The sequence below is a fragment of the Arachis hypogaea genome, chromosome 6 (genome assembly GCF_003086295.3).
Source record: "Arachis hypogaea cultivar Tifrunner chromosome 6, arahy.Tifrunner.gnm2.J5K5, whole genome shotgun sequence".
NCBI classification, from domain to species: domain Eukaryota; kingdom Viridiplantae; phylum Streptophyta; class Magnoliopsida; order Fabales; family Fabaceae; genus Arachis; species Arachis hypogaea.
The window spans coordinates 14250644-14275824 of NC_092041.1; the positions used below are offsets into that span (position 1 = coordinate 14250644).

At 38.1% G+C, this 25181-nt stretch overlaps 2 protein-coding genes across 2 annotated transcripts; both read right to left on the reverse strand.

Annotated features, from left to right (window-relative positions):
* Nucleotides 1-3: 3 nt before the first annotated feature.
* Nucleotides 4-3170, reverse strand: LOC112696181 (isoamylase 2, chloroplastic). The gene is made up of 2 exons (XM_025748804.3): nt 3017-3170; nt 4-2910 (listed from the first exon to the last, which is right to left on the reverse strand). Exon 2 carries the CDS (start codon nt 2891-2893, stop codon nt 272-274), a length of 2622 nt encoding a protein of 873 aa, XP_025604589.1. The 5' UTR covers nt 2894-2910; nt 3017-3170; the 3' UTR covers nt 4-271.
* An 843-nt stretch (nt 3171-4013) lies between these two features.
* On the reverse strand, nt 4014-9777 carry LOC112696182 (CSC1-like protein At4g02900). Its single transcript, XM_025748805.3, has 12 exons — nt 9399-9777; nt 8592-8953; nt 8062-8217; nt 7813-7948; nt 7429-7530; nt 7183-7302; nt 6919-6999; nt 6148-6488; nt 5574-5819; nt 5132-5456; nt 4731-4964; nt 4014-4563 (listed from the first exon to the last, which is right to left on the reverse strand). The coding sequence occupies exons 2-12, from the start codon at nt 8903-8905 to the stop codon at nt 4354-4356; spliced, it is 2265 nt and encodes a 754-aa protein (XP_025604590.1). The 5' UTR covers nt 8906-8953; nt 9399-9777; the 3' UTR covers nt 4014-4353.
* Between the last annotated feature and the right edge of the window lie 15404 nt (nt 9778-25181).

Genomic DNA, 25181 nt, shown 5'->3' on the forward strand with positions numbered 1-25181 from the left:
ATGTAATTTGGTAAATTCTTCATATTTTACACATTTGAAAACAATACCACCACCACCATAACATAATTATAGTTTTCGGGAAACAATTTTCTGAAAACATTCACTATTTTACACGGGTTTCCAGCAAGCATATCCTATTACATATTCCTCACCAAACATCATAACATATATATCTCAAATCATTATTCTATAAATCTATAATTGAAACCCCATTTTTCATGTAATATATAATGGAAAGGATTAAGGGAGGTATTGGGCTGATGAGTGCACTTTAGCTTCTCTTATTGCTTGTCTCAAATAAAGTGCAGCTGTGAGACCTCATTAGGTAAGTAAACAATCCTGCTGTCTGCTCAGGGACAAGTTCACCATTGGTTAAGAAAAAACCAGGAAACGGAAGAGACGTATCGACTAAACGGTACCACGACATCCCTTCCGGGGGCACGGGCAGAACTAAGGTTTCTGAATTATCAGCTGCATTGAAAGCAAGAAATAAGTCCCCTGATATGTCAGTAGGTAAAGGGTTTTCTGGGAGCTCTGTTTTTTCTGCCTTCAAGAGCATGGCAAGGAACTTGCAGGTTGGGTCTTCCCATTGTGGTGGATCCTGGTTGCTTCCGTACCATTCTATGTTTTCTTCCTTTAAAAAGCTGCTACTTTGAAGAAGATCACTCCGCCTCTTTCTCAGTGAACTTAAAAAGGAAACAAATTGTGTTGTTTGTTTGCTAAAACCTGTTTGCAAGGCACTCCAATTGAAAGGTTTAAAGTCACTGTATGCAGGAGAACCATCAAAAGACTGACCACACTCATCTCCCATGTTCAGAACAGGTACTCCTAAGGACACAAACAAGATGAAGAGGAAATTACGGATTTGTTTGAGTCGTCTTTCAAGCACAACGTAGTTGTTAGTAGGTCCTTCTTCTCCACAATTCCAACTCAACTCTGCACCTAGTTCACCACTACTAAAGCTGACCAAGTCCAAAAGAGAAAGTCCGAAATTCCTGGCAACGTAATTGAAAGCAAATGCCGGGCCTCGTCCATCAGAAAACATGTCTCCACTCCCACAAAGTCTTGTTGCGAGGTCACTGATACGACTTTTACCCCTCAAAAAGTTTCTCACATCATGACAAAATTTTGTATTTATTTCAGCCCATCTCATCCAATGAGGAAAGTGGGTTCCCTTTGCTACCATACCATGGGGATCCCAGGTATCTGCAATGATTTTAGTCTTCCAGAGTACTGGATCAAAAGCGATTGCTTCAACCAATGGAGGTCGAGACAAGTATTCTCCATGAGAACCCCTCAACAGATTAGAAGCATTTATGAAAGAGAAGCCATCAATGTGAAACTCAGTCACCCAATGACGAAGGCTATCCAGAATCAAACTTTGCACTACAGGATAGTTACATTTCAAAGCACCCTGTGTATCCGGATCATCAAATCCATTTAGAAAATAGTACGATAAGTCATCGATTCCTTGCAGAGCACCAGCCTCAGCAGTATGGGCAAACACAACTTCCATAAGAACTTCTATACCATTGGCATGCATAGTTTTAACCATCTCCTTCATAGAATTGATAGTGGACACAGGACCACCAGATGGCCCATATATGTGCATTAAAGAGAAAAAGTGACAAGGAAAATATGGTCCTTTATTCTCATCAAATGTGAGAACTGGCTCCAGCAAAATGGCATTCACACCCAGATCTTTGAGATACTTCACCTTGTTAGCCAAACCAGAAAAGGTCCCGGCTAAATTACTAGGAAGTTGACTGGACACGTGCTGCGTAAAGCACTTGACATTCAACCTATAGACCACTAGCTTTTCCATGGACAAATTCGGACGGTAATCATCACCCCAGTCAAAAGCAGGCTCCTTCCCCAACCGTCCAAGATTCCTCACTAATCCATGACCATCAGGAAAAAAATTCCCAATGATCTTAGCATAAGGGTCCAAAAGAACACGCATGGCATCATCATCATCCTTGTCTCTCCCCACAAGATCCCCCCTGCAGCGATAACCATAGCTCACAAAAGTCCAGGCACTCTCAAATGCGACATGCCAAACATCACCTGATCGATTGACATAAGGATCCAGATCAAGCTCCAAGGCAGGTTTCTCCACACCAGTGTCATCATACAAACACAAAACAACACCCTCTGCATGCCTTGAGAAAAGGGCAAGGTTCATAGAACCATCAGGACTAAAAGACAGACCTAGAGGAGCTGGGTATCCCGGAAGAGAACCGACAGGAACACAAAAATTTGTTCTCCTATGGCTTCTGATCTCCACTCCACTCGTCTCATCATCACCTAACAGAGACTTAAAATAAAATGACAAGTACAATGGAACTTGCTTAGCATCAAAATCCAACTCAACCACAAACTTCTCAGCAGAATTCTGCTTAAACTGGCTTAGATTCATCCCCGCCCCAGCATCCCCACCCGAATTCTTCGAATCCAACTCCACAAAACACGACGAATCGTCTCTATACACACCCCAACACAACACAAGCCTCTTTTCACCTTGGCCACTAACCCTTAAATCCAACGAAGAAACCTCAATCAAAACAGAATACCTAAGGTCGTTATTACTCTTTGTGACATAAACTCTAACCAAACCGCCACCAATCTCTGTCCTGAACAAATAGCTCAACGCCCTCTTCAGATCCTCAGATTCGGAAGCTACGGCATTCAGTTTATGCTCAACGGATAACCTTGACGTGGCACCCAATTTTGAGGTGAAATTATGTGAAAAAGGTTGAATGGGGCTTTGCAACCCTCGAATAACGAATTGGTCCTTTGTCTGGTTAAAGGATTTGTGAAAGAATGAAACTTTGGTTCGGTATTTATATGGGTTGCAAGGAATCAGTGTGAATGAATGCACCAGATTCGCCATAGAAGCAGTTCCTGGTGCTATGTGTTTGCAGTTGCAGTTAACAGTGTAGAGTGAGTGAGTGAGTGAGTGAGCGAGCGAATAAAATAACTATCTATATTGATTGAGTAAGAGATTGAAACTTACATTTTATGAGATAATGATTGAAATGATTGAAGAGAGAGCAAAGAATAAATAACGGAGAAGATGAGAAAGGGATGGTATGTGTGTGGTTTTGTTAACACAATGCTTTTTCATTCTCTTCTCCACTCTGCCGCGCTCATTACCGTCGCCTTTGGCTACAATCGGATCAGGATTTTTTTATTTTATTTTATTTTTATAAAGCTTTTTTTCTTAAATAAATGTACAGGAATTTTGTCGAAAACTAACGGTGGAGAATAATTTTATTGATTGAGACAATCTTGTCAGAAGAGCTAAAGTGGTTTGGTAGGTGCAATCAATAGTAGTAGATCACAGTCTTCGGTGAGAGGTTAAATTTGTTAGACAGACAAAATTTTCTGTTTTTTCTTTTTTGGTTACTATATAAAAAGTTAGCATATACAAGCAAATAATTAGATGGTAGTAGAGGTGGCTATGATCCGTAGATCAACTTGTTTAATCGGCAATCCGTACCACTTAAACTCGCTTTAAGTATAATGTTAATAAAAATGTATTTATATAAGCTAAAAACTAACAATTCATTTAAAACTTTTTTTTTCACTTAATATTTACTATTTATTTTTTTTAATTTGTCATGAAATTGACATAAATATCAATTTACTACTGTATAAGATTTGTGCCTTCATCTATGACTCATTCTTTTACTAATTTTTAATCATAACTCATGAATTTGATAATAGCAATGCAAAAAAAAAAAAAAGACAAAAAATTTTGCAGTTTGAGTTGGCCCATGAAATCGCGGACCAACGCGATGTAAACACGAACATTTCTCAAAGCAACTCCTATATGTTGCAAACTAGCCCGACTCGATCCGTTAATATTTAGTCTGTTGTGGTCCGAGTTAACGGATAGAGCTGGACAGTATACCCACCTCTAGATGATAGTATGATATTTTACACAATCTCTATAAAAACTTTATTTCATTGTTTAAAAGAAAAAAAACTTTAACTTCATCTTGGGAGTGTTGTTTCTGACCTCTTGTTGATTTGCTTGCCCTTTTTTTTTTATCAAATGGGTTATGTCTTTTAGTATTGGTCTATTGAACACAAAATTATCTACAATAATTACAAGATATGATATATACCTACAAAGAAATTGTTAAAGAACAAAGGTTTAAAAAAATGGTACAACAAAGAGCATCTTCCAACCCAGTTGAGACCAACAGTGTCACCTGAGCCAGGAATCTGTTTGGGACATGTCGCTTGTTGCAATCTTGTAATTTCCACACAAAAATTGGTTGATTCTATTTCCAAAAAAGAAAAAATTCAATCTAATGTTAACTGTACATCAACAACTATCAGTTACTATGCTTCATTATCAGATTCTGGCATGCTACTCAGACGAGACGCTCTAGTTGTTTGAATGAGAGGATTCTCTTCTTCATCATCAACGGCCATTGGTTTTTCCAACTCACTTCTCTTAAAAACTGGGTGTACATAAGCATCTTGAAGATATATTCTCAGGTTCAAGGTTGGCTCAACAGCCCGTTCAAGCGTATCCTTCACCATAGCTTCCTGTCATCAATATTGATTATTAACTCCTTATTTTATTACTTTACGGTTCTCTTCACTTTAGAGGTTTTTTTCTTACTTTCCAATTCCCTTTAAAGGATTTTTTTCCAAAACGATTTTATCCGGACTATTGAATGGTGTGTAAGAAATTATCTAAATGGTTAACTGACCTCTAGTGGGAACTTTATGAATGCTGATTCAAAGCGGCCTTTGCAATATCTGTAGAACCAGAATGTCAAGATGGGTTGTCCAATAAGAACTAGCGTGATCTTGTTAGTGCCTCTGGTACTGAGCAACCCCATCAATAGAATTTGGGATATAATCAATCCGGTAAGAACTCGACGGTGGACATCTGGCCAAAATGTTGCTCCACTCTCGTAATGCTGGTTATACACATTGATAATCTTGTGACAGCAAAAGAAAGAGAAAAAGAAAATCGTCAGTTAAGAACAGCAAAAACTAAATAACATTTATTCTTACATGTGTAATGAAACTTTTGTCAGTATTTCTATCTTGACACCATTATTGAATATAAAACAAAACATTGCAACAAATTGTATTGAAAACTTACTTGATGCCGAAAGACCAAGTAGGAAAAGGCGAAGAATACTACAATGAAGGGGAGAAGTAAAGGCGTAACTGGGGCATAGACGTGTCCTAGCATGAAATATAACTGTATTCGAGGTTCAGATATGGAAAAATCCAAGCAACCAGGGTCCATAGCAGCTTGTCTGTCCAGCTCTGTCTTCACCAGGAATGTGTTTTTCAGGTGGAACATAATTAACGGAGTTAATCTGAGGACCTCTGCAGCAATTCCAGCCCATCCATCAATCATTACATATGTGATGAAAAATGTTGCTTTCATAGGGATTGTACTGCCAACAGTTTTGGTGAACCTACACATGATAAAGATTTATTAAGTATCATGTTCATGAGAGTTCTCAGTTGCAACAATGTTCAGCAACCAAGTAAAAGCTATATAATTATGAAACCTAATTAAGCTCGGGGCCTACTCTGTAGAGGGCTGATCAATAAGTTGTTCAAGTTGCTGAAATGCGGTTCCTGTTACAACGCTTCCAAGGAACACATTGACAAGAATAAATAAGTAATATTTGGATGCTGACCTCCGGTCTAAGCCTGAAAGCGATGTAAAACCTTCTATTTTGGACATTGTCATGAGAATTTTAGGGAGGAAAATAAGAAATATCTTTAATGTTAGCCCTGGCAGAAATCCTTGAATAAAATTCTTTACAGATGGCCTGCAGGGTATGAGAAGAAACCAAAGCCATTACTCTAGCAACAAAATGGACTCCTTTTATGCGGAAATTGTGCATGACGTAGTTATTTGTGAAATTGTATTATTGAGTATGAAACATGAAGATAAGAAATAGTGTGGATCTCGATATTTTAGTTAATGTTAAGAGTATGCAAATGACTAGTTTATGTGATTTTTCACATGAGAAGAATTATTCCCTTTACAGAACAACACAAAAAGATACTAAGCGTTGGTGAATCAAGCGAAAATGTTAACTTATTAGCACTTCAGATTTAAGAAAATTGTATATCACTAGTGTAGATTGAACTTACTTCTCAACTAACGACGCCAAGAAAGGAAAGACATGCTTGATGGACTCAATGTTGGCTAGAGATTGGACCAATGCTATTGGTATCATAAAGAAGAAAGTTAAGAAAAACATAGCAACAGTCATGAGCAATTTTCGAAGATTGAGATCCAAATATGGAATGGCTAGATTATCCCAATAGACATCTCGAGGCTCAGGAGCCCATTCTGTGAGCCAAATAGTAGGATTACTAGTTTGCTGAGTTTGAGCACATACAGCTGCTCCCCATCGGGTTTTGAATGAAACGAATGCTGCAGGAACAATAGCATCGGGATCATTTCTAACTTTCTGTCTTTCTTCCTCTTCCTGCATGAAATGAATACAATCATATTGATCACCATATGAAAATACCGTAAGAGGAGAGGAGACACACAAACAAAGAGCAAACTGAATTTGGTGCAAGATGAATATTTTGATATTAAACATTTGTACCAATGACAACTATATAAGAGTAACAATTTATTAATGCATGTTCAGAAACACTTGAAAGTTCAGAAATTGGTTTAACCTTAAACCAGTTTTATAACTTTCCAAGCACAATTAGAATACAGAACAAGGGTAGGAAATGAGGTGAAAGACCCATAACTTGAACTTCCTCTAAGAACTCTTAGGATCATAACCCGCTATTTCTATTGAAATAACAATGACAAATAATTACCATAACTTGACAACTTCAAAGGAAGTATATGGAAGGTGAAAGTTGACTAAAGCATTGCACTTTTTAATCAGTACGTACTTGTTTGCTCAAGTTATCAATTAGCGAAGTATAATGATTAATAGCATCCACTTTTTTCCCGAAGATACCGAGCATACCTGTCTATATAGATAAGAAATCAAATTGAGGAACAGGGGAAAAAAATATTGTCAGTTGACATCACCTTATTTTTAGTTCTCATGAAAAAACAAAAAGACAAAAGAGGATCCCATCAATTCAAATTGTTAACTAAAAAGAAAGCCACAATAACAACTAATTGACAGTAAATCATGAAGAGAAAGTTACCCGAGTAACTGGCCTTTGCGAAGGATTCCTTTCATATTTGTTTTCGTAGTAAATGTGCCAGTTTATCATTGCCCTTTTCTTTGCAACTATTGCAGCAAGCTTGTTTGCATTATATACCACCTATCAATCATTAAGAATAAATTAATGTTTTGTTGCATCAAAGAAAATTACAAGATTACCAGACCAATTCTTATAAATATTATTATTGTCAGTTATATAATTAAGATTGTCTATAAACAATATTACCTGATGCATCAGATAGTGATCAGGATGATTGACACAAAAAAAATGCTCAATGTGCTCACTAACAGATTCATCAGGATCTGGTGGAACGTTCCTCACTAGGACCTATAAATTATCAGAGCTGTTATTAACATTGAACATCTGAATAAGGATAATTTCCTAAGCAAGCTGTAAATGTTACAGTACTGATAACAAGCAAAAGCTGAATGACTTGCACTGCATCACAGTAAAATTGTGGAGAACATGAAAATAGAAAGACTTATGTTACTACCACATACCCTTCATTTGAGTATAATAGGCACATGTACATATATATGTACATATGTGCATCTCAGCAAGCTACTTATAACAAGAAAATGTACTACACTGAAAATGAGACCAACTTACAGTAAATTGGTCTGGACGACGACGTTCAGATGCCAAAAATCGCAATCTCATTGCTGCTATAATCTTGTATTCTCTATAAAGAGTAAAGCATGTCCAAAAAGAGAAGAGATATGACATACCAATATGAACCCAAAACCTGCAAGGAGATGACACTAAACTTCTTAGCATATAGTGTTAAGATCCATCCTATGTTGTATAACAAGAGACAGAGTTGGAGCCAAGAAAACAGTGTTAAAAGGATCTCCTCACCTCTTTGATCCATCTGGAACATTTGATATCGAAAGCTTGTCAATATTGCTAAATGTCAACTCCTTGGATTTTGATGCATTCAATCTTCTCCCAGTCCAGTTAACGGGAACCAAAGCACCAAAAGCAAGTACGGCAACTGGGGCAAATATTTTCAACCTGTATCTCAGTATTCCCAACAGAGAAAAAAGAATCAGGCATTAAAAGGGGGAAACAAAAAATAAAGATTCAAAATAGAAAATAGAAGACCAAATTCCTTTGTCTTTTAAATGTCTCAGCAGAGCCTAATTGCAAAAAAATAAAAATAAAAATGTTGCATTTGAATACTGTCTAAGAGCATAAATATATAGAGACATTGAAAAATACAAATTTGTTTGGATAAGGAGACAAGTAAAATACTTTTGTCCTAAGACAGATTTTTCTTGTATTTTTCATCCACTCAAATATGAGGTTGTGTCTATTATCTCAGTTTTGTTATTATATTTCTATCCTGAGACCGTCTCCAAACACGGCCCTTATTCGCAACAACTCACCCAAGCAGATAAATCCGAATATACACTGCTGAGTCAAGCCCTGCATGATCTATAAGTTCTGGCTCTGGCATATGCAATGCTGCAGGCATCCAATTCAGGAACCTAAGATAGGAACTGTAGTCCAGGTTAACAAATTTTCCAACTGCTGTTCTGGAACTTGTTGGGCTTCCTCTTATTCCCTTGAGATACCATTTTGGGAAATAGACCCTATCGTTAATGGGTTGAAGTCGTAATATTGCAAAAGCCAGCAAGAATGCAATTGCAGACAAGAGATTGACGGCCGCGGAAACACAAATATCCCCTAGAGTCGCCATTTTCTTCTTTCTCTTCTATTTTTTTCCCTCTCCTTTCAAGCTCGTTATCTGCATCCAGATTCATGATATTGTTTTACAAGTGAAACTGGCTCCCACCCAAAAATTTTCTAACTAGCATACCATACTAATTTTCAGCTACATTCTAAGTTTCTAACATTATACACATTGAATAATTGAATTAAACATGCATCGTTATCTTCCATATCTAGTTCCCAAACTCAATGATCCAAATAAGAAATTAAAACTGATACAAAATACATACATTTTTATTCATACAACAGCTTATTTCCAATTTCAAAAGTCAAAGCTCAAAAATAATGGCAGCAATGATCATAAGCATTTTATGTACTCAAGCATCCAACAGTTCATTGATGAGCCAAAAGAACAAATTAAGAAAAAAAATTGAAAATCTATTGACTATTTTCTTATGACCATAAGCATTTCTAAAACTAGGAACAAACATCTAACTTGCAATATAAATACGTCCACGTACTTTTAGAATACAAATTCAGAGTAGAAATCTGCACCCGCCTATGAATTCCAAGTACGTAACCACCATCATGTTTGGTTCCCTAGAAACGCCGTGAGAATTAAACATAAAAAAACATAATCAATAACCTGAAAGCGAATGCGGCAGCTTCCGTTAGGTCAAGGAAACCACAGCAGTAACATGAATATTGATTGATCGCAGCTGGTAGTAATTAATCAAAATGTACATAGAATCTTTTTTTTTTTTCTTTGTTAGTTGAAATTCGTAATAGGTAGAAGAACACGGAAGATAGATTTTCTTAGTCGTTGGGGTCCAAATAGAGAAAGAGAAAGAAAATGCGAAGAAAGGAGTAAGAGGAGAAAGGAATTGTTCCGAATGGAACGGTAACTAATTTTGCGTTGTTTGAGAGAATGGATTGGGAATAGAATTAAGGTGCAGAGCGAGGGAATGAATGAGCGATGCAGTTCGCGCCAAAAGGTTCGGAGTGTGAATTGTCCCTTTTGCCCGCCATTCACTCTTCTCATAAGCATTTTGCATTTTTATCTATTTATATTTATTTAGTCACAAATAGTATATAATAAGAGTTTAGTTATTTTTTTCAGATTGTTTGTTACAATTCGACCCAAAAAAGAGGGTATAAAATGTAATGTAGCACCTGCATATGTTTTAAATATTTCAAACTTAAATATAGGGTTAAAAGTGAGTCAAGTTAGCTCATAAACTCACTCAAATTCGACTTATTAATAGCTCGATAAACTAAACTCATGAGATGGTGAGCCCAGTTTAAACCTAGAACTGAGTTCATAAATTAAATGAGTCGAGTTTGAATTTAGATAAACTCAGCTCATTAACTTGTGAGTTGGCTCGATTGTATATATATTTAATCTATATTTTTAATTTATATATATACATATAAAATAGTAATATATAATTATATATATATATATTAATGATCTTAATTATTTAAAATTTTATATTTATTTTTTATATATAATTTTGATATAGGACATAAATAAAAAATTTATAATTTATTAATAGATAGACAATATATAATATTGATCTTTTTAAATATTTTTTAAAATATATAAGTTATAAATTATAATTTATTGATATAAAAGTATAAAATATGTTTCTATTATTTGAACCAATTCGTAAACTTTCGGTGAGCCAAAATTTGAGTTTAAAAAATAAACTGAATTATTAATAAACTGAACTTGAGCTTGATTTTGTTCAACTCACTTCAAACTTTACAAACATACAAGAAACAACAAAATATTGACATTACAAAATACATTCCTAACCATGCCTTGGGAACCACTCAAATAAAGACGCATAAAACGTCTTTTTTTAAATATTTTTCATAAATTAAAATTTAACATATATAATCGATTAAATCATATCATTTTTGTCAAAATTAGGCTAGACAAATTGATTTAACCGAAAAAATGGTGAATCAAATATTGAACTGGTCTAAATTAATATTATTTATTTTTATAAAAAATTACTACAATACCCTTATTATAGAAAATAATTAAAATATTATTATTATTATTATTATTATTATTATTATTATTATTATTATTATTATTATTATTATTATTATTATTATTATTATTATTATTATTATTATTATTATTATATATTGATTTTAAAAATTCTAAATTCTTAACCTACGATAGAAAAATAAAGGACTAAAATTTAGAATTCTCAAAATTAATATATATAATAGAAGTATTTTAGTCATTTTTTATAATAGGATATTGTAGTAATTTTTTATAAAAATAATATTAATTTAGACCAATTCAAGATTTGATTCATCATTTTTCGGTCAAATCAATTTGTCTAACCTAATTTTGACAAAAATAACACGATTTAATTGATTATATGTGTTAAATTTTAATTATTAAAAAAATCTTTATAAGAAAACATTTTTGACATCTTTATCTAAATAGCTCTCTCGTATATTTTAAATGTTCCAACACCCAATGTATCCTCCTTGAGTAGTATAAAATCCTTTAGCAGCACTTGTATGAACTCACACCCATGCCTTTAAAATAAGCACCCATATATATCACTAGCTTCATAAGGTCCATGCTACTATTTAGAGGTGTTAATATGCACTATAGCTGTGAGTATCCAACCCGGTTAAAATAGAGTTGTCCACCGAATTTATAGTGGGTAGGATAGGATGCGGGTGAATTTCATGTAAATCGGGTAGAGTGTAAGTTGACGTTATTCGATTAATCTACACTATATATATATATATATATATATATATATATATATATATATATATATATATATATATATATATATTGTTACGGTGGGTAACCGGAGATTAATAGAATAGATGGCGTAGGTTGGCCCAATCGTCCGCGGAGGGTGAACTCCGAGTTGGTTTACACGCTGGAGCCTCCTTCCGACTTGTATACGTGGGTGAATGGGGGGTGGTACCTGCAAAGACACTCCGATGCCTAAGTCAGCAAGGGTGTTAGCAGGTCTAGAGAGTATTGGGCTTAGAGATACCTGAGGGATGTCAGTGTATTTATAGTGGTGAGCCAATAACCACCGTTGGAGTAGTGCTGTATCTTTAGGGTGTTAACCGTCCCATTATCTTGGGGAGGTTAAGATATGGCTTTATGAAGCGGTTAGAGAGATTTTAGGGGCGGTTACTCATTTGAATGAGTGTTCATCCGCCAGCTAATCTCATGTCCGACTTCTTTAGAGTAAGTCGTGGTCGATACCGACTTCTTATGTGAAGGTCGGTACTTAGCTAGGCTTAATCCTTCGGACTAGGCCTTTTATTTGGACCTGGGCCTTTGTCATTGGGCCAGGGTATGAACAGTGCCCCTACTTGAGCCCAAGATCTCTTTAGGGCTTGGGTTCAAGTATTTAACTCGGGTTCGTAGCCGACTTTCTTGGAGGAAACACGGGTTTTTAAACCGACGTGATTTTCGCGACCTTTTGTTTCTGACAGTTACGTCTATTCAAGCGTCGTGTCCGTTAGGGATGTGCTTAGGGATTGATGGCTTTGGTAACGGTGCACTCTCATTAATGACTGCTCCGCTTTTACCATTATGCCCCTTAGCGTGTTTATAAATACTTTCCCTCTCTTTCATTTTTCCGTTTCCGCAATCTTTCAAACTTCTTCTTTCCTTGTTCGTGCTGCATTCTTGCGCTTAGAGACTTCTGCTTCTTCCAACCTTCACTTTTCGGATAAAGGTTAGCTTTGCTTCTTTTACATCATGCCTTGTGTTTGCATGCTTTTGTTTTGTGGGTAGATAGGTTGGTCTGTAGATTTTGGCTTCGTATCCCCCCTCTTTAGGGACCGTGTTTTTTTATTTTTCTTTTCTTTTTTCTTTTTGTAGGTTTCTGTCACCTTTCATAAAAGAAAATGGCTTCTGTAGATGTTCTTTCTCAGTGGGTTGATGTCACGGTCCTTAGGGAGGAACCCTTGGTCGACGCTGAGTTTATTACTCATCTTCGTACTCACCATAGGCTTTGTACTTCGGAGGAGGACGAGCCAAAATATGAGTTGATAACCCCAGGTCCGGAAGACCGGGTTTGTTTTGGGAGGGCCAATGAGGCGGCCCCTCATTTTTTCTTTATGTATGAATGTATGATCACCCGTTTGGGTGTTTTTCTTCCTTTTTCGGATTTTGAAATATCTGTTTTGCACCACTGTCGAGTTGCCCCTACTCAACTTCACCCCAATTCTTGGGGTTTTCTGAAGATTTATCAGTTTGTTAGTCACGCTTTGGACTTTCCGACCTCTTTGAGGATTTTCTTTTTTCTTTTTCATATGACTAAGCCCTTTAGTGGGTTAAACAACAAACAGCAATGGGTATCCTTCCGAGCCATACAAGGTTGGAGGATTTTCACCCTTTTTGACGAATCCTTCCATGACTTCAAAAATTATTTTTTCAAAGTACAAGCTGTAGAGGGTCACCACCCCTTTTTCCTGGATGAGCATTCTTCCCCTCGTTTTCCCCTTTATTGGTTGGAGGCCTCCCCTTGTGAAAAGTATGGTCTAGATGACCTGGACGAGGTGGAGGCGGCCATTGTGGGGTTTTTCCGAGAAGCGTGGGGGAGGGCCCCATACTTGGACACTAGGAAATTCCTCCAGGGGACGCCGACCTTTGTTCGGTCGCAACTAGGTAGTAAATGCATTTCCTATTTCCGACTTGTTTTTGTCGACTTGAGGTTTGCCGACTTGTAAATTTCGCTAATTATTTCTTTTGCAGATATGGCCAGGAAGAATGCTCAGGAATCTTACCAGAGAGTTCAGGAGGCTAAGGCAAAGTCTCGAGCCAGGGCCGGTGGTGCCAGGGCAATCGTCTCTCCTCCTCCTCCTCCTCAGAACGTGGGGACTCCCTCTCAGCCCATTGTGATTTCTTCTTCCAGCTTGACCCGACCACTTTCTTCTGCCCGACTTCTTCCTGAGCCAGAGAAGAAGAAGCGTAAGACTTTAGAGTCTGGCTCTTCTTTTGATGGTGGGGTTAAGGCGGATGCTCTTGCATTCATCCGAAAGAACATCTATCCTCATATAAGCATGGATGATGTTTCTGTTCGAAACCACCTCACCATTCTGGCTGAGGAGAGTTTTCGGGCGGCGGGTGTTTGTGGCAAGCTTTTGGATATCTTTGAGAAGACTCCCCTCAGCTCTTTGGGGGTAACCTCGAAGGTTGAGGAGTTGGAGTGGAGGCTTCTTGCTTACCAGGATCATGAGAGGGAGTTGAAGGAGGAGGTAGCTAAACTGAGGGCGGAGAGAGATAGCCTTCGGGAGAAGGAGAGCAAGCTGCGAGCTCAATGCAATATGGAGGCAAGTTTGAGGAAGACAGCACAGGAGAGTTATCAGAGTTTGTTTCAAGATCTTGTGTCTGTGAAGAAGGATTTGCTGAATTCTCGGAATGCGTACGCCAATTTGGAGGACTCTATCGCTGACGGTGCCGAGGAGTCTTGGAGGATTTTCCTGGAGCAAGTCAGAGTTATCGCTCCCGACTTTGATCTTTCTCCTTTACATCCTGATAAGGTGGTAATTGATGGCGCCATCGTGGATCCTCCTGTCCCCGTGGTTGTTTCCGAGTCAGAATTGAAGACTCGGGGGCAGAGGATCATTGAGTCCCCTCCTCGTTCTGCGGATGCTCTGAGTTCTTCCGTTATTCCTCCGACTTCCTCTTCCTCTCCTGTGGATGCCTCTCTCCCCGGTCCTGGTGGCGCTCCTCCTGACTCTGGTAGTGGTGACCCATCTACTCTTCTGCAAAAATAATTTTTTATGGCTATATGGGGGCTCGGCCTGTGAGTCCCCCTTTTTTAAACTCTTTATATGTTGTTTGGTGAGGTTTGAACGATTTTGGTCTTTTAAGGCCGCAAACAAAATATTTCAGCAAATGCCCTTTTTGAATAAGGGTTTTTAAATTAACAAAATAAATACCCTTTTTTGGATAAGGGTTTAAGTTACCTTATGTGTGTATGCTTTTCTAATTTTGATTTTTCAAAATCCTCTTGATCTTTTCTGAGAACCTTTCCTATTGGTTCGTCTGTTTTTCCGAACCTTTTTGTTTAAGGACTTTTCGGCAGCCTTTAAACTTTTTCCTAGGTTCTTCAATCTCTTTTTGTTATTCCTTACGCCCAACCATGTTTTATTGGGTTTTTACGACTTTAGGTTATTTTTGCGATGCGTTTTCCTCTTGCTCGGTTCGTCATTCCGACTTTCGAGTCGAAGTGTTTTCGAGCTTTCCTACTCGGAGTTTCGTCCCGACTTATGAGTCGGGTTGTTTCCGAGTTTGTCTACGATCAGCTTATATAACCTCTTTACGCCGACTTGTACCTCGTCGTTTTATCCTGATGACCATCTAGGTCAGTTCATGGGATTTTCACGTTTTGTCGAGCTTAAGTCGGCGCGTTTCGTAGAAAGACTTAGAAAAATAAAAAAGGACTTTATAAGAGATATTGTAGATGAAAAGATCTTTATTAATTGAGGAGGTACCTTCTTGCTACTGAGGGTTTTAATAGCCTATTTTCCCTTAGCCTCTACTATGATGCCTCGTTAAAAACCCTTCTCCAGAAAAAACCCTTTTGGGAAAAAATCATGAAGTTGGAAAAAGAGTACATCAGGGAGTAGAGTTCGCTTTCACTGTAGTACCTTTTCATATTACAAGCATGCCACGATCTTGGTAACTCAGTGCCGTTCAGGTCGGTTACTTTATAATAACCTTTTCCTAAAACTTCATTGATTTTGTATGGTCCCTTCCAGTTTGCGGCGAGCTTTCCTTCTCTTGATTTGTTGACTCCAATGTCGTTTCTGATTAAGACCAAGTCATCCGGGGCAAATGTTCTTCGAATGACTTTTTTGTTGTACCTTGTAGTCATCCTTTGTTTTAATACCGCTTCTCTTATCTGGGCATCCTCTCGGACTTCGGGGAGCAAGTCGAGTTCCTCTTTGTGCCCCCGTATGTTTCCGACCTCGTCGTGGAGAGTTACCCTTGGGCTTTGCTCATTGATTTCTATGGGTATCATGGCTTCTACGCCATACACTAGTCGGAAAGGTGTTTCTCCCGTGGCGGATTGGGGGGTTGTCCTGTAGGCCCATAGCACTTGAGGAAGCTCTTCAGCCCAAGCTCCTTTTGCTTCTTGCAATCTCCTCTTTAGCCCTGCCAGTATGACTTTGTTGGCTGCCTCGGCTTGCCCATTGGCTTGTGGGTGCTCCACCGAGGTGAACTGATGTTTAATTTTCATACTGGCTACTAAGCTTCTGAAAGTGGCGTCGGTGAATTGGATTCCGTTGTCTGTAGTAATGGAATAAGGTATCCCATATCTTGTGATGATATTTTTGTAGAGGAACCGGCGACTTCTTTGAGCGGTGATGGTAGCTAATGGTTCTGCTTCTATCCACTTTGTGAAGTAATCTATTCCTACGATCAGGTATTTGACTTGTCCTGGCGCTTGGGGAAAAGGACCTAACAAATCCATTCCCCATTTTGCAAAAGGCCATGGAGAAGTGATACTAATGAGCTCTTTTGGTGGAGCCACGTGGAAATTTGCATGCATCTGACACGGTTGACATTTTTTCACAAATTCTGTGGCATCTTTCTGCAAGGTCGGCCAATAGAACCCTGCTCGAATTACTTTCCTGGCGAGTGACCTTGCTCCGAGATGGTTTCCGCAGATCCCACTATGTACTTCCTCTAATACCTCGGCGGTTCTCGAGGTCGGTACACACTTTAACAATGGTGTTGATATCCCCCTTCTGTAGAGGATATTTCTTACCAAGGTGTAGTGTTGTGCTTCCCTTCGGATCTTTTTAGCTTCTTTCTCCTCTTTGGGGAGGATGTCGAATTTTATATATTCGAGTAAGGGGTTCATCCATCCGAGGTTTAAACCGACTACCTCGAGTACCTCTTGCTTATCTTCTGTTTTTGCTATCGAGGGCTCTTGGAGGGTTTCTTGAATCAGGCTTTTGTTGTTCCCTCCTGGTTTGGTACTTGCTAACTTGGATAGGGCATCCGCTCTGCTATTTAGATCCCGAGTTATATGTTTGACCTCGGTTTCTGCAAAGCGCCCAAGGTGCTCCAAAGTTTTTTCCAAGTACCTCTTCATATTAGGGTCCTTTGCCTGATATTCTCCGCTTATTTGGGAGGTCACCACCTGTGAGTCGCTGTATATCATCACCTTTGTAGCACCGACTTCTTCTGCCAATTTTAGTCCGGCTATCAAGGCTTCATATTCTGCCTGATTGTTTGAAGCCGGAAATTCAAATTTTAAGGAAACCTCTATTTGGGTTCCTCTTTCATCTACTAATATTATGCCTGCGCCGCTCCCTGTTTTGTTGGAGGATCCGTCTACATAGAGTTCCCATGTAGTCGGCTTTTCCTCTTGATCCCCTGCGTATTCTGCCACGAAGTCGGCGAGGCACTGGGCTTTAATTACTGTCCGAGTTTCGTATCTCAAATCGAACTCGGAGAGCTCTATTGCCCATTGAACCATTCTCCCTGCAACATCCGTCTTTTGGAGGATTTGCTTCATGGGTTGGTTTGTACGGACTCTTATTGTGTGAGCTTGAAAGTAAGGTCGTAGCCTTCGCGAGGCTATTACCAAGGAGTAGGCAAACTTTTCTAGTTTGTGGTACCTTAGTTCAGGGCCTTGTAGGACCTTACTGATGAAGTAGACTGGGTGTTGTCCGACCTCGTCTTCTTTTATCAGGGCTGACGAGACGGCCCTGTTTGCTACGGATAAGTACAGAACGAGGTCTTTCCCTGGTACTGGTCGGGTTAGGATAGGAGGTTGGCTTAAAAACCTTTTGAACTCTTGGAACGCCTCCTCGCATTCCGGAGTCCATTCGAATTGGCATCCCTTTTTTAATAAGGAAAATAGTGGAAGGGATTTTAGTGCCGATCCTGCCAAAAATCTGGAGAGGGCTGCAAGTCGGCCATTGAGCTGCTGGACTTCTCTCAAACAAGTCGGACTTTTCATTTCTAGGATGGCTCTACATTTATCAGGATTGGCCTCAATCCCTCTTTGTGTTAGCATAAATCCTAGAAATTTTCCTACCTCCACCGCGAAGGCGCATTTTGCGGGATTTAGTCTCATCCCATGCAGCCTTATGGTGTCAAAGACTTATGAGAGGTCGGATAAGAGGTCGACTTCATTCTTGGTTTTCACTAGCATGTCGTCGACGTATACTTCCATTAGGCTTCCCAAGTGAGGGGAAAACACTTTATTCATCAACCTTTGATATGTGGCTCCTGCATTCTTCAATCCGAATGGCATGACCACGTAGCAATAGTTGGCTCTGGGTGTGATGAATGATGTTTTCTCCTGGTCGGGCTCATACATCGGGATTTGATTATATCCCGAGTAGGCGTCCATGAATGACAAGTATTGGTACCCCGAGCTGGAGTCCACTAGGGTATCAATACTCGGTAGGGGATAAGGATCCTTGGGACATGCCTTGTTTAGGTCGGTATAGTCGACACACATTCTCCATTTACCATTCTGTTTTTTGACTAGCACTACATTGGCTAGCCATGTTGGGTACTTGACCTCTCTAATAAAGCCGGCTTCCAGGAGTGCCTGTACTTGCTCTTCTACTATTAGGGCTCGTTCTGTGCCGAGCTTGCGTCTTCTTTGTTGTACAGGTCGGGACCCTGGATAAACCGAGAGTTTGTGGGACATGAGCTCGGGGTCAATCCCAGGCATGTCAGAGGCCTTCCAGGCGAAGAGATCGGAATTATCTCTTAGGAGTTCGGCCAGCCCTTGTTTTAGAGTTTCCCCTAGGTTGGCTCCTATGTAAGTGTTTTTCCCTTCCTCTTTACCGACCTGTATCTCCTCGGTTTTTCCTCCCGGTTGTGGTCGCAGCTCTTCTCTGGCCCTTGCGCCACCAAGCTCTATTGTGTGAACTTCTCTGCCTCTTCCTCTCAGATTTAGGCTTTCGTTGTAACATTTTCTCGCCAATTTTTGATCTCCCCTTACCGTTGCTATTCCCGCTGAGGTCGGGAATTTCATGCAGAGGTGGGGAGTGGATACCACTGCTTCGAGCCGATTAAGGGTAGTTCTGCCGATTAAGGCATTATAAGCTGACCCCTCATCAATGACTATGAAGTCTATACTCAGAGTCTTTGATTTTTCCCCTTTTCCAAAAGTGGTGTGAAGGGGCAAAAATCCTAGTGGTTTTATTGGCGTGTTCCCTAATCCGTATAGGGTGTCGGGATAGGCTCTTAACTCTTTCTCGTCTAACCCTAGCTTGTCGAAAGCGGGTTTGAAAAGGATGTCCGCCGAGCTTCCTTGGTCTACTAGGGTTCTGTGGAGATGGGCATTGGCTAGGATCATAGTTATTACCACTGGATTGTCATGTCCAGGGATTATTCCTTGCCCATCTTCTTTTGTGAACGAAATAGTAGGAAGGTCGGGTGACTCTTCCCCGACTTGGTAGACTCTTTTGAGATGTCTTTTGCGAGAGGATTTAGTAAGCCCCCCTCCCGCAAATCCTCCTGAGATCATATGGATATGCCTCTCTGGAGTCTGCGGTAGTGGGTCTCTTCTATCCATATCATCTCGCTTTCTCTTTCCATGACTGTCCGACCTTTCTATGAGATATCTGTCAAGCCGACCTTCTCTAGCCAGCTTTTCTATCACATTCTTGAGGTCGTAGCAGTCGTTTGTGGAGTGACTATATATTTTATGGTACTCGCAGTAATCGCTGCGGCTCCCCCCTTTTTTTATTTTTAATGGGTCTAGGGGGTGGCAGTCATTCAGTGTTGCAAATCTCTCTGTATACATCCACTATAGAAACTTTTAGGGGAGTATAAGAGTGATATTTCCTTAGCCTTTCGAGACCGAATTCTTCCTTTTTCTTGGCTTCCCTTTCCCTCTCTTTAGTTGAGGGAGGGGGTCCAGGTCGCCAACTCAGGCTCTTAATTTGGCATTTTCCTCCATATTGATGTACTTTTCAGCTCGTTCCTGTACATCACTTAAAGAAACGGGATGTCTTTTAGATATGGATTGCGAGAAGGGTCCTTCTCTAAGTCCATTGACTAGTCCCATTATGACTGCCTCTGTGGGCAGGTCTTGAATCTCCAAACATGCTTTGTTGAATCTTTCCATATAGGTTCGTAAAGATTCTCCGACCTCCTGTTTTATTCCCAGGAGGCTCGGTGCATGTTTCACCTTGTCTTTCTGGATTGAGAACCTCATCAAAAACTTCCTTGAGAGGTCTTCAAAGCTAGTAACCGACCTCGGGGGGAGGCTATCGAACCACTTCATCGCTGCTTTCGATAAAGTGGTCGGGAAGGCCTTGCATCGCGTCGCGTCGGAAGCATCAGCTAGGTACATCCGACTTTTGAAATTGCTCAGATGATGCTTTGGATCCGTAGTTCCATCGTAGAGGTCCATATCAGGGCTTTTGAAGTTCCTTGGAACTTTAGCCCTCATTATGTCCTCGCTAAAGGGGTCCTCCCCCCCTAATGGTGGCTCTTCCTGTTCGTCGCGGGAGTTGCGATTTTTGAGGGAGGATTCTAGCTTTAAGAGTTTTCTTTCTAACTCTTTTCGCCGTTCCATCTCCTCTTTTAGGTACTTTTCGGTTTCCTTTTGCAGCTCCCGCTCTTGTTCTAACTGTTCCAGGCGGCTGTGGACTAACCCCATGAGTTCAGTTACATGGGGTGGTCCTCCTTTTTCTGATTCGCGCCCTTCTGAGGAATTTACCTTCGAGTTTTTTACTCCGGAGGTGCCTTCTCTATGCTGATTGTCAATTTCTTGGTGGAGGGCGAGGTCCGCATCGTTATTGCCTGTGTCCAGATTCTCTTGCTCAGAATCTGTCTCCACATGGCCTTCTTCGTGGGATCTGTCCGCCATCGATGGATGATCTCTCGGGTCCCCGGCAACAGCGCCAATGTTACGGTGGGTAACCGGAGATTAATAGAATAGATGGTGTAGGTTGGCCCAATCGTCCGCGGAAGGTGAACTCCGAGTTGGTTTACACGCTGGAGCCTCCTTCCGACTTGTATACGTGGGTGAATGGGGGGGTGGTACCTGCAAAGACACTCCGATGCCTAAGTCAGCAAGGGTGTTAGCAGGTCTAGAGAGTATTGGGCTTAGAGATACCTGAGGGATGTCAGTGTATTTATAGTGGTGAGCCAATAACCACCGTTGGAGTAGTGCCGTATCTTTAGGGTGTTAACCGTCCCATTATCTTGGGGAGGTTAAGATATGGCTTTATGAAGTGGTTAGAGAGATTTTAGAGGCGGTTACTCATTTGAATGAGTGTTCATCCGCCAGCTAATCTCATGTCCGACTTCTTTAGAATAAGTCGTGGTCGATACCGACTTCTTATGTGAAGGTCGGTACTTAGCTAGGCTTAATCCTTCGGACTAGGCCTTTTATTTGGACCTGGGCCTTTGTCATTGGGCCAGGGTATGTATATATATATGTTTCAAATGAATATTAAACAAGAATTTTTCATTAAATACAAAAGATTCTTAGTCATTAAAAAAATATTAATTGATTATTTAATATATTTTTTATATAAAATAAATTTCATTTTAAATTATTATTAAATTATATAATAATATTGTATTTTTTTTATCCGCCGACAAGATTGACTAGCCGTAATAGAGTAGGATAAAATTAAGTTTATATAAAAATTTTAATTCACGAATAGAGTTAGAGTTAGATAAAATTCTACCATATCCTATCCATCATCATCTTTACAATCACCTGCACACATTACACCTTTCTCAAACTCATTGAATCCACCTTTATCTCTTTATTAATCTCTCTCAGAATTACTTAATTTGTTTAATTTTGTCTATTTATTTCTCCAGAAAATAATCATTACGCACCATGGACTGTGGTAAATGAGTTCACCAACATAGCGGCTTTAAAATTCCTAACAGCTCATGTTGGAAGTCTTCTTCTGGACTATCTTACATCGTATTTAGTGAACAGTATATATAATCAAAACAATCAATTATCTACTAAACAGTAAATAAGAGTTTACTTATGATGTATTAATTATATGAAATTTTTTATATAATCATTTAATTATATTAATTTTTTAATTATTTATATAATTAATATAAAAAAATAATTTATTTTTATTGATATAATATTATTATGTCATTTGAAGTTTCTATAAAATTATTTTACTAACTGTATATTAAAATTAAATTTATATAAGAATATAAAATATATTATTTATTTAAAATATGTTTATATAATCAATTGTGTATTATCAAATCAATAAAAATAATTAATTTTTAAATTCACTATTTAAAAATGTATTTAAACGTATGAATTTAATTAGATGGTCTTACACATTTTTTATACCGTTAATACATTTAATTTAAATAATATAAAATAATATTTTTTTACTATTTTAAAAAGTTTTTCACTTAAAAGATATCAAAGCCAAAAGAGTAAAAAAGATAAGAAAAACATAGAAGTGTGGAAAATAAAGCATAAATTAAAGAATATTGGGTATGACTTGTCACATTTAATTCAATAGATCGATGGCTATATTCATGTATGTATAAACTATTCTTAAACTACGGCTAATTAATAATTGTAGTTTCAAGTAATAGATAGGGATTTAGACAATGTTATAGATTGATATATAGTTAGTAATAGGATCACCTCTAGTGCTTTAAAAACCTATGGAGGTATTAGTTACTCTAAATTTGATTTTAAGCTCGTGGAAGAACGTTTCAGCTATGAGGAATGCTGTGATTCTGATTTTTACCTAAATGTTTTCAGTTTGCTGCCATATCTTTATGGTGTTTTTTCCCTTCCCTTTTGGTGTCATTTTTAAAGTTGTATTTAGTTAATAGGTATGTTCTTTAAATACATAGACATAATTATACATGTTTATGTTTGGTTATTGAAACATAAATTTTAAAGACATGGTTATACACAATAAATATATATTTTATATTTTTTAAAAAGAAAATATAGAAAAATAAATTTTTTTAACAACGTAAATAATAGGTTAAAAAAATTAATTTTAATTTTTAAAATCAAATTTTAAATTAATTAGATTTAATCATAATTTTGAATTTGATTTTTTTATTTTTACCGCAATTAGTCTTTTGCGATCCTATGCCATTGTCGCCGCTGCTGTATTGCGATCCCGGTGCTCTGCAGCTACGGTCTCGTTACTTGTTTCTTATTAAGTAGGATGTTCATTTTACTATGTATGCGGATGGTTCTTTTCATTTTAAAATTGATGTTTATTTTGATATATCATTGATATTTTACTTGATTTGCTTAATTCTGCATGCACATACTCCGCAAGATATTCATTTTACTATGTATACAGATAGTTCTTATCACTAATATGTGAAAATTTATTTGGGTCATACCATTTGGGTGAACGAAGACGACGACGAAATAGAGACGAGTCGTCGTAGTGTGACTGTACGACGGGTGGCCTTCTTCCTCGGCAAGAATGTGCGTCGCAGGGGAGCAGTAAGGCGGTGTGGCTGTGCGCGGCGCAGTGGGGCGATAGGCGGCCTTCTTATTCGTCGAGAACGCATAGCTGTTGGGAACAGAGGCACGATACCGCTGTGGGGAGCAGGGGCGGAGGTAGCGACGACACTTCGCGAGTTTCGTGGGAGATGGATATGCGACGGTGCGTCGTGAAGGAGAGGCAACAGTGCAGCATAGAGTAGCGCTTGAACATCATCTCTCTAAGCGAGGTGGCGACGGTGGAGCACCGCAGCTTCTTGACCGGCGACTGTTGACAGCGTTTCAGAGGAGGCTATGGTGAAAATAGGGTTTAGGGTTTGGTGTAGGTAAAAATAGATAATGAAAAAGGTGAAAGATAAAAGTGAAATTAGGTTGGGATGTTTTTTCATAATTATTAGACTTGAGAGTATAATCCGATGTTCACATTTTTCACATTCCCATTGTCTACTTAGTGGAATTTTTTTTTGAAATAGTGAGACACAAGGCAGGATTCAAACTTCAACACTTACTTATGCAAGCATTGGGGGTTCGGATGCCACTTCTAGCATGCAACAACCCATTAGTCAACAATAAAACCCTTAAATGGAGCTTTGTACCACGGCGGATTAATCTTTAATCCTACTAAGCTGGAGATATCCCTAAAAAAAAGTAAGACACAAATTTTCTATAATAGACACACATATATTTTGGACATTTTCACCTCTTATTTTTTTGTTTTATTTTGAATGTAGGATTACTATATGTTCATAACACGTAGCGGAAGAAAAAAAAAATAATCCTAAAAATCTATTTTGTGCTTAAATTTTTTCGAATAAATAATATATAAATCAAATCTAAAACCTTTGGATGCTTTAGTAAAAACTTTATTTTCTCCTTCGATGGTACGAAGGCGCTATGCATATCCATATCGAAACCATCATTTGCTGTCAACTCCTTGATCAATGGACATCTGATTTAAATTGAGAAACCTCTTGCAACTCTTTGCATACTATAAAATTCTTCTCTAAGAATTAGGTTTACATACGTTTATGTGTGTAGAGGTAAAGGAATAAAACACTTAATGTGTTATTTGTATTATTCCTATACTCTTGGCATACATATATATAGTATGAGATTTGTTACTGGTTTTAAATTTGAATCTCAATTCAAATGTAAATTATATCTTATTATTTTAAACTTGAATTTTTTAAATTTATGAATCATATCATAATAATTTAAAACAGAATCAGTTAGGATCTCATCCAAACTTAGAATTCAAATTTAGAAATAGAATAACTAATTATTCTAAAATCTTATTTAATATTCTCAATTATCGTACTATTATTATTATTATATTTTTTGTGCTAGCAAAGAATATAATAACATTCTATTTAAATTAATATAATTATTTATTTGATCAAATCAAAATAATAATTAAATGATTCTACAGCAAAGATTATAACACTCGTTAATGTGTGACTCCATTGATTCAATACTAAGCGGGTAATAAATTAGTCATACTAAATTTACTAATCAAGGTTGGCATCTAACAACACTCCTTAACGAACCAATAGTATGAAATAATATTGTTTTACTAAGAATCTCAGAAGAACAAAATATAATTCCTTCCATCTTTCCAACTCTTGATTAATTCTTAGAGTATGGTTTAATTGTCAAACTCTAACTTGTTACCATTATTATAGGACCCGTTTGGTTAGTGTCCATGTCTATCAAAGACATAGACACGGTTACACACGTTCAATGTTTATTTTGTAAGACATAAAAATAGAAAGACACGGTTACACACTGAGATACACAAAATACGTGAAATGATGAGACATAGTGAGA

Bases quoted from the DNA above. Each gene is read 5' to 3' on its own strand.
- LOC112696182 (XM_025748805.3), bottom strand. From the start codon at position 8,905: ATGGCGACTCTAGGGGATATTTGTGTTTCCGCGGCCGTCAATCTCTTG. The intron at 8,218-8,591 runs GTGAGTTGTTGC...ACTGAGATACAG, and splicing joins ATTCGGATTTATCTGCTTGG to GTTGAAAATATTTGCCCCAG. The intron at 7,303-7,428 runs GTAATATTGTTT...AATGATTGATAG, and splicing joins ATCACTATCTGATGCATCAG to GTGGTATATAATGCAAACAA.
- LOC112696181 (XM_025748804.3), bottom strand. From the start codon at position 2,893: ATGGCGAATCTGGTGCATTCATTCACACTGATTCCTTGCAACCCATAT.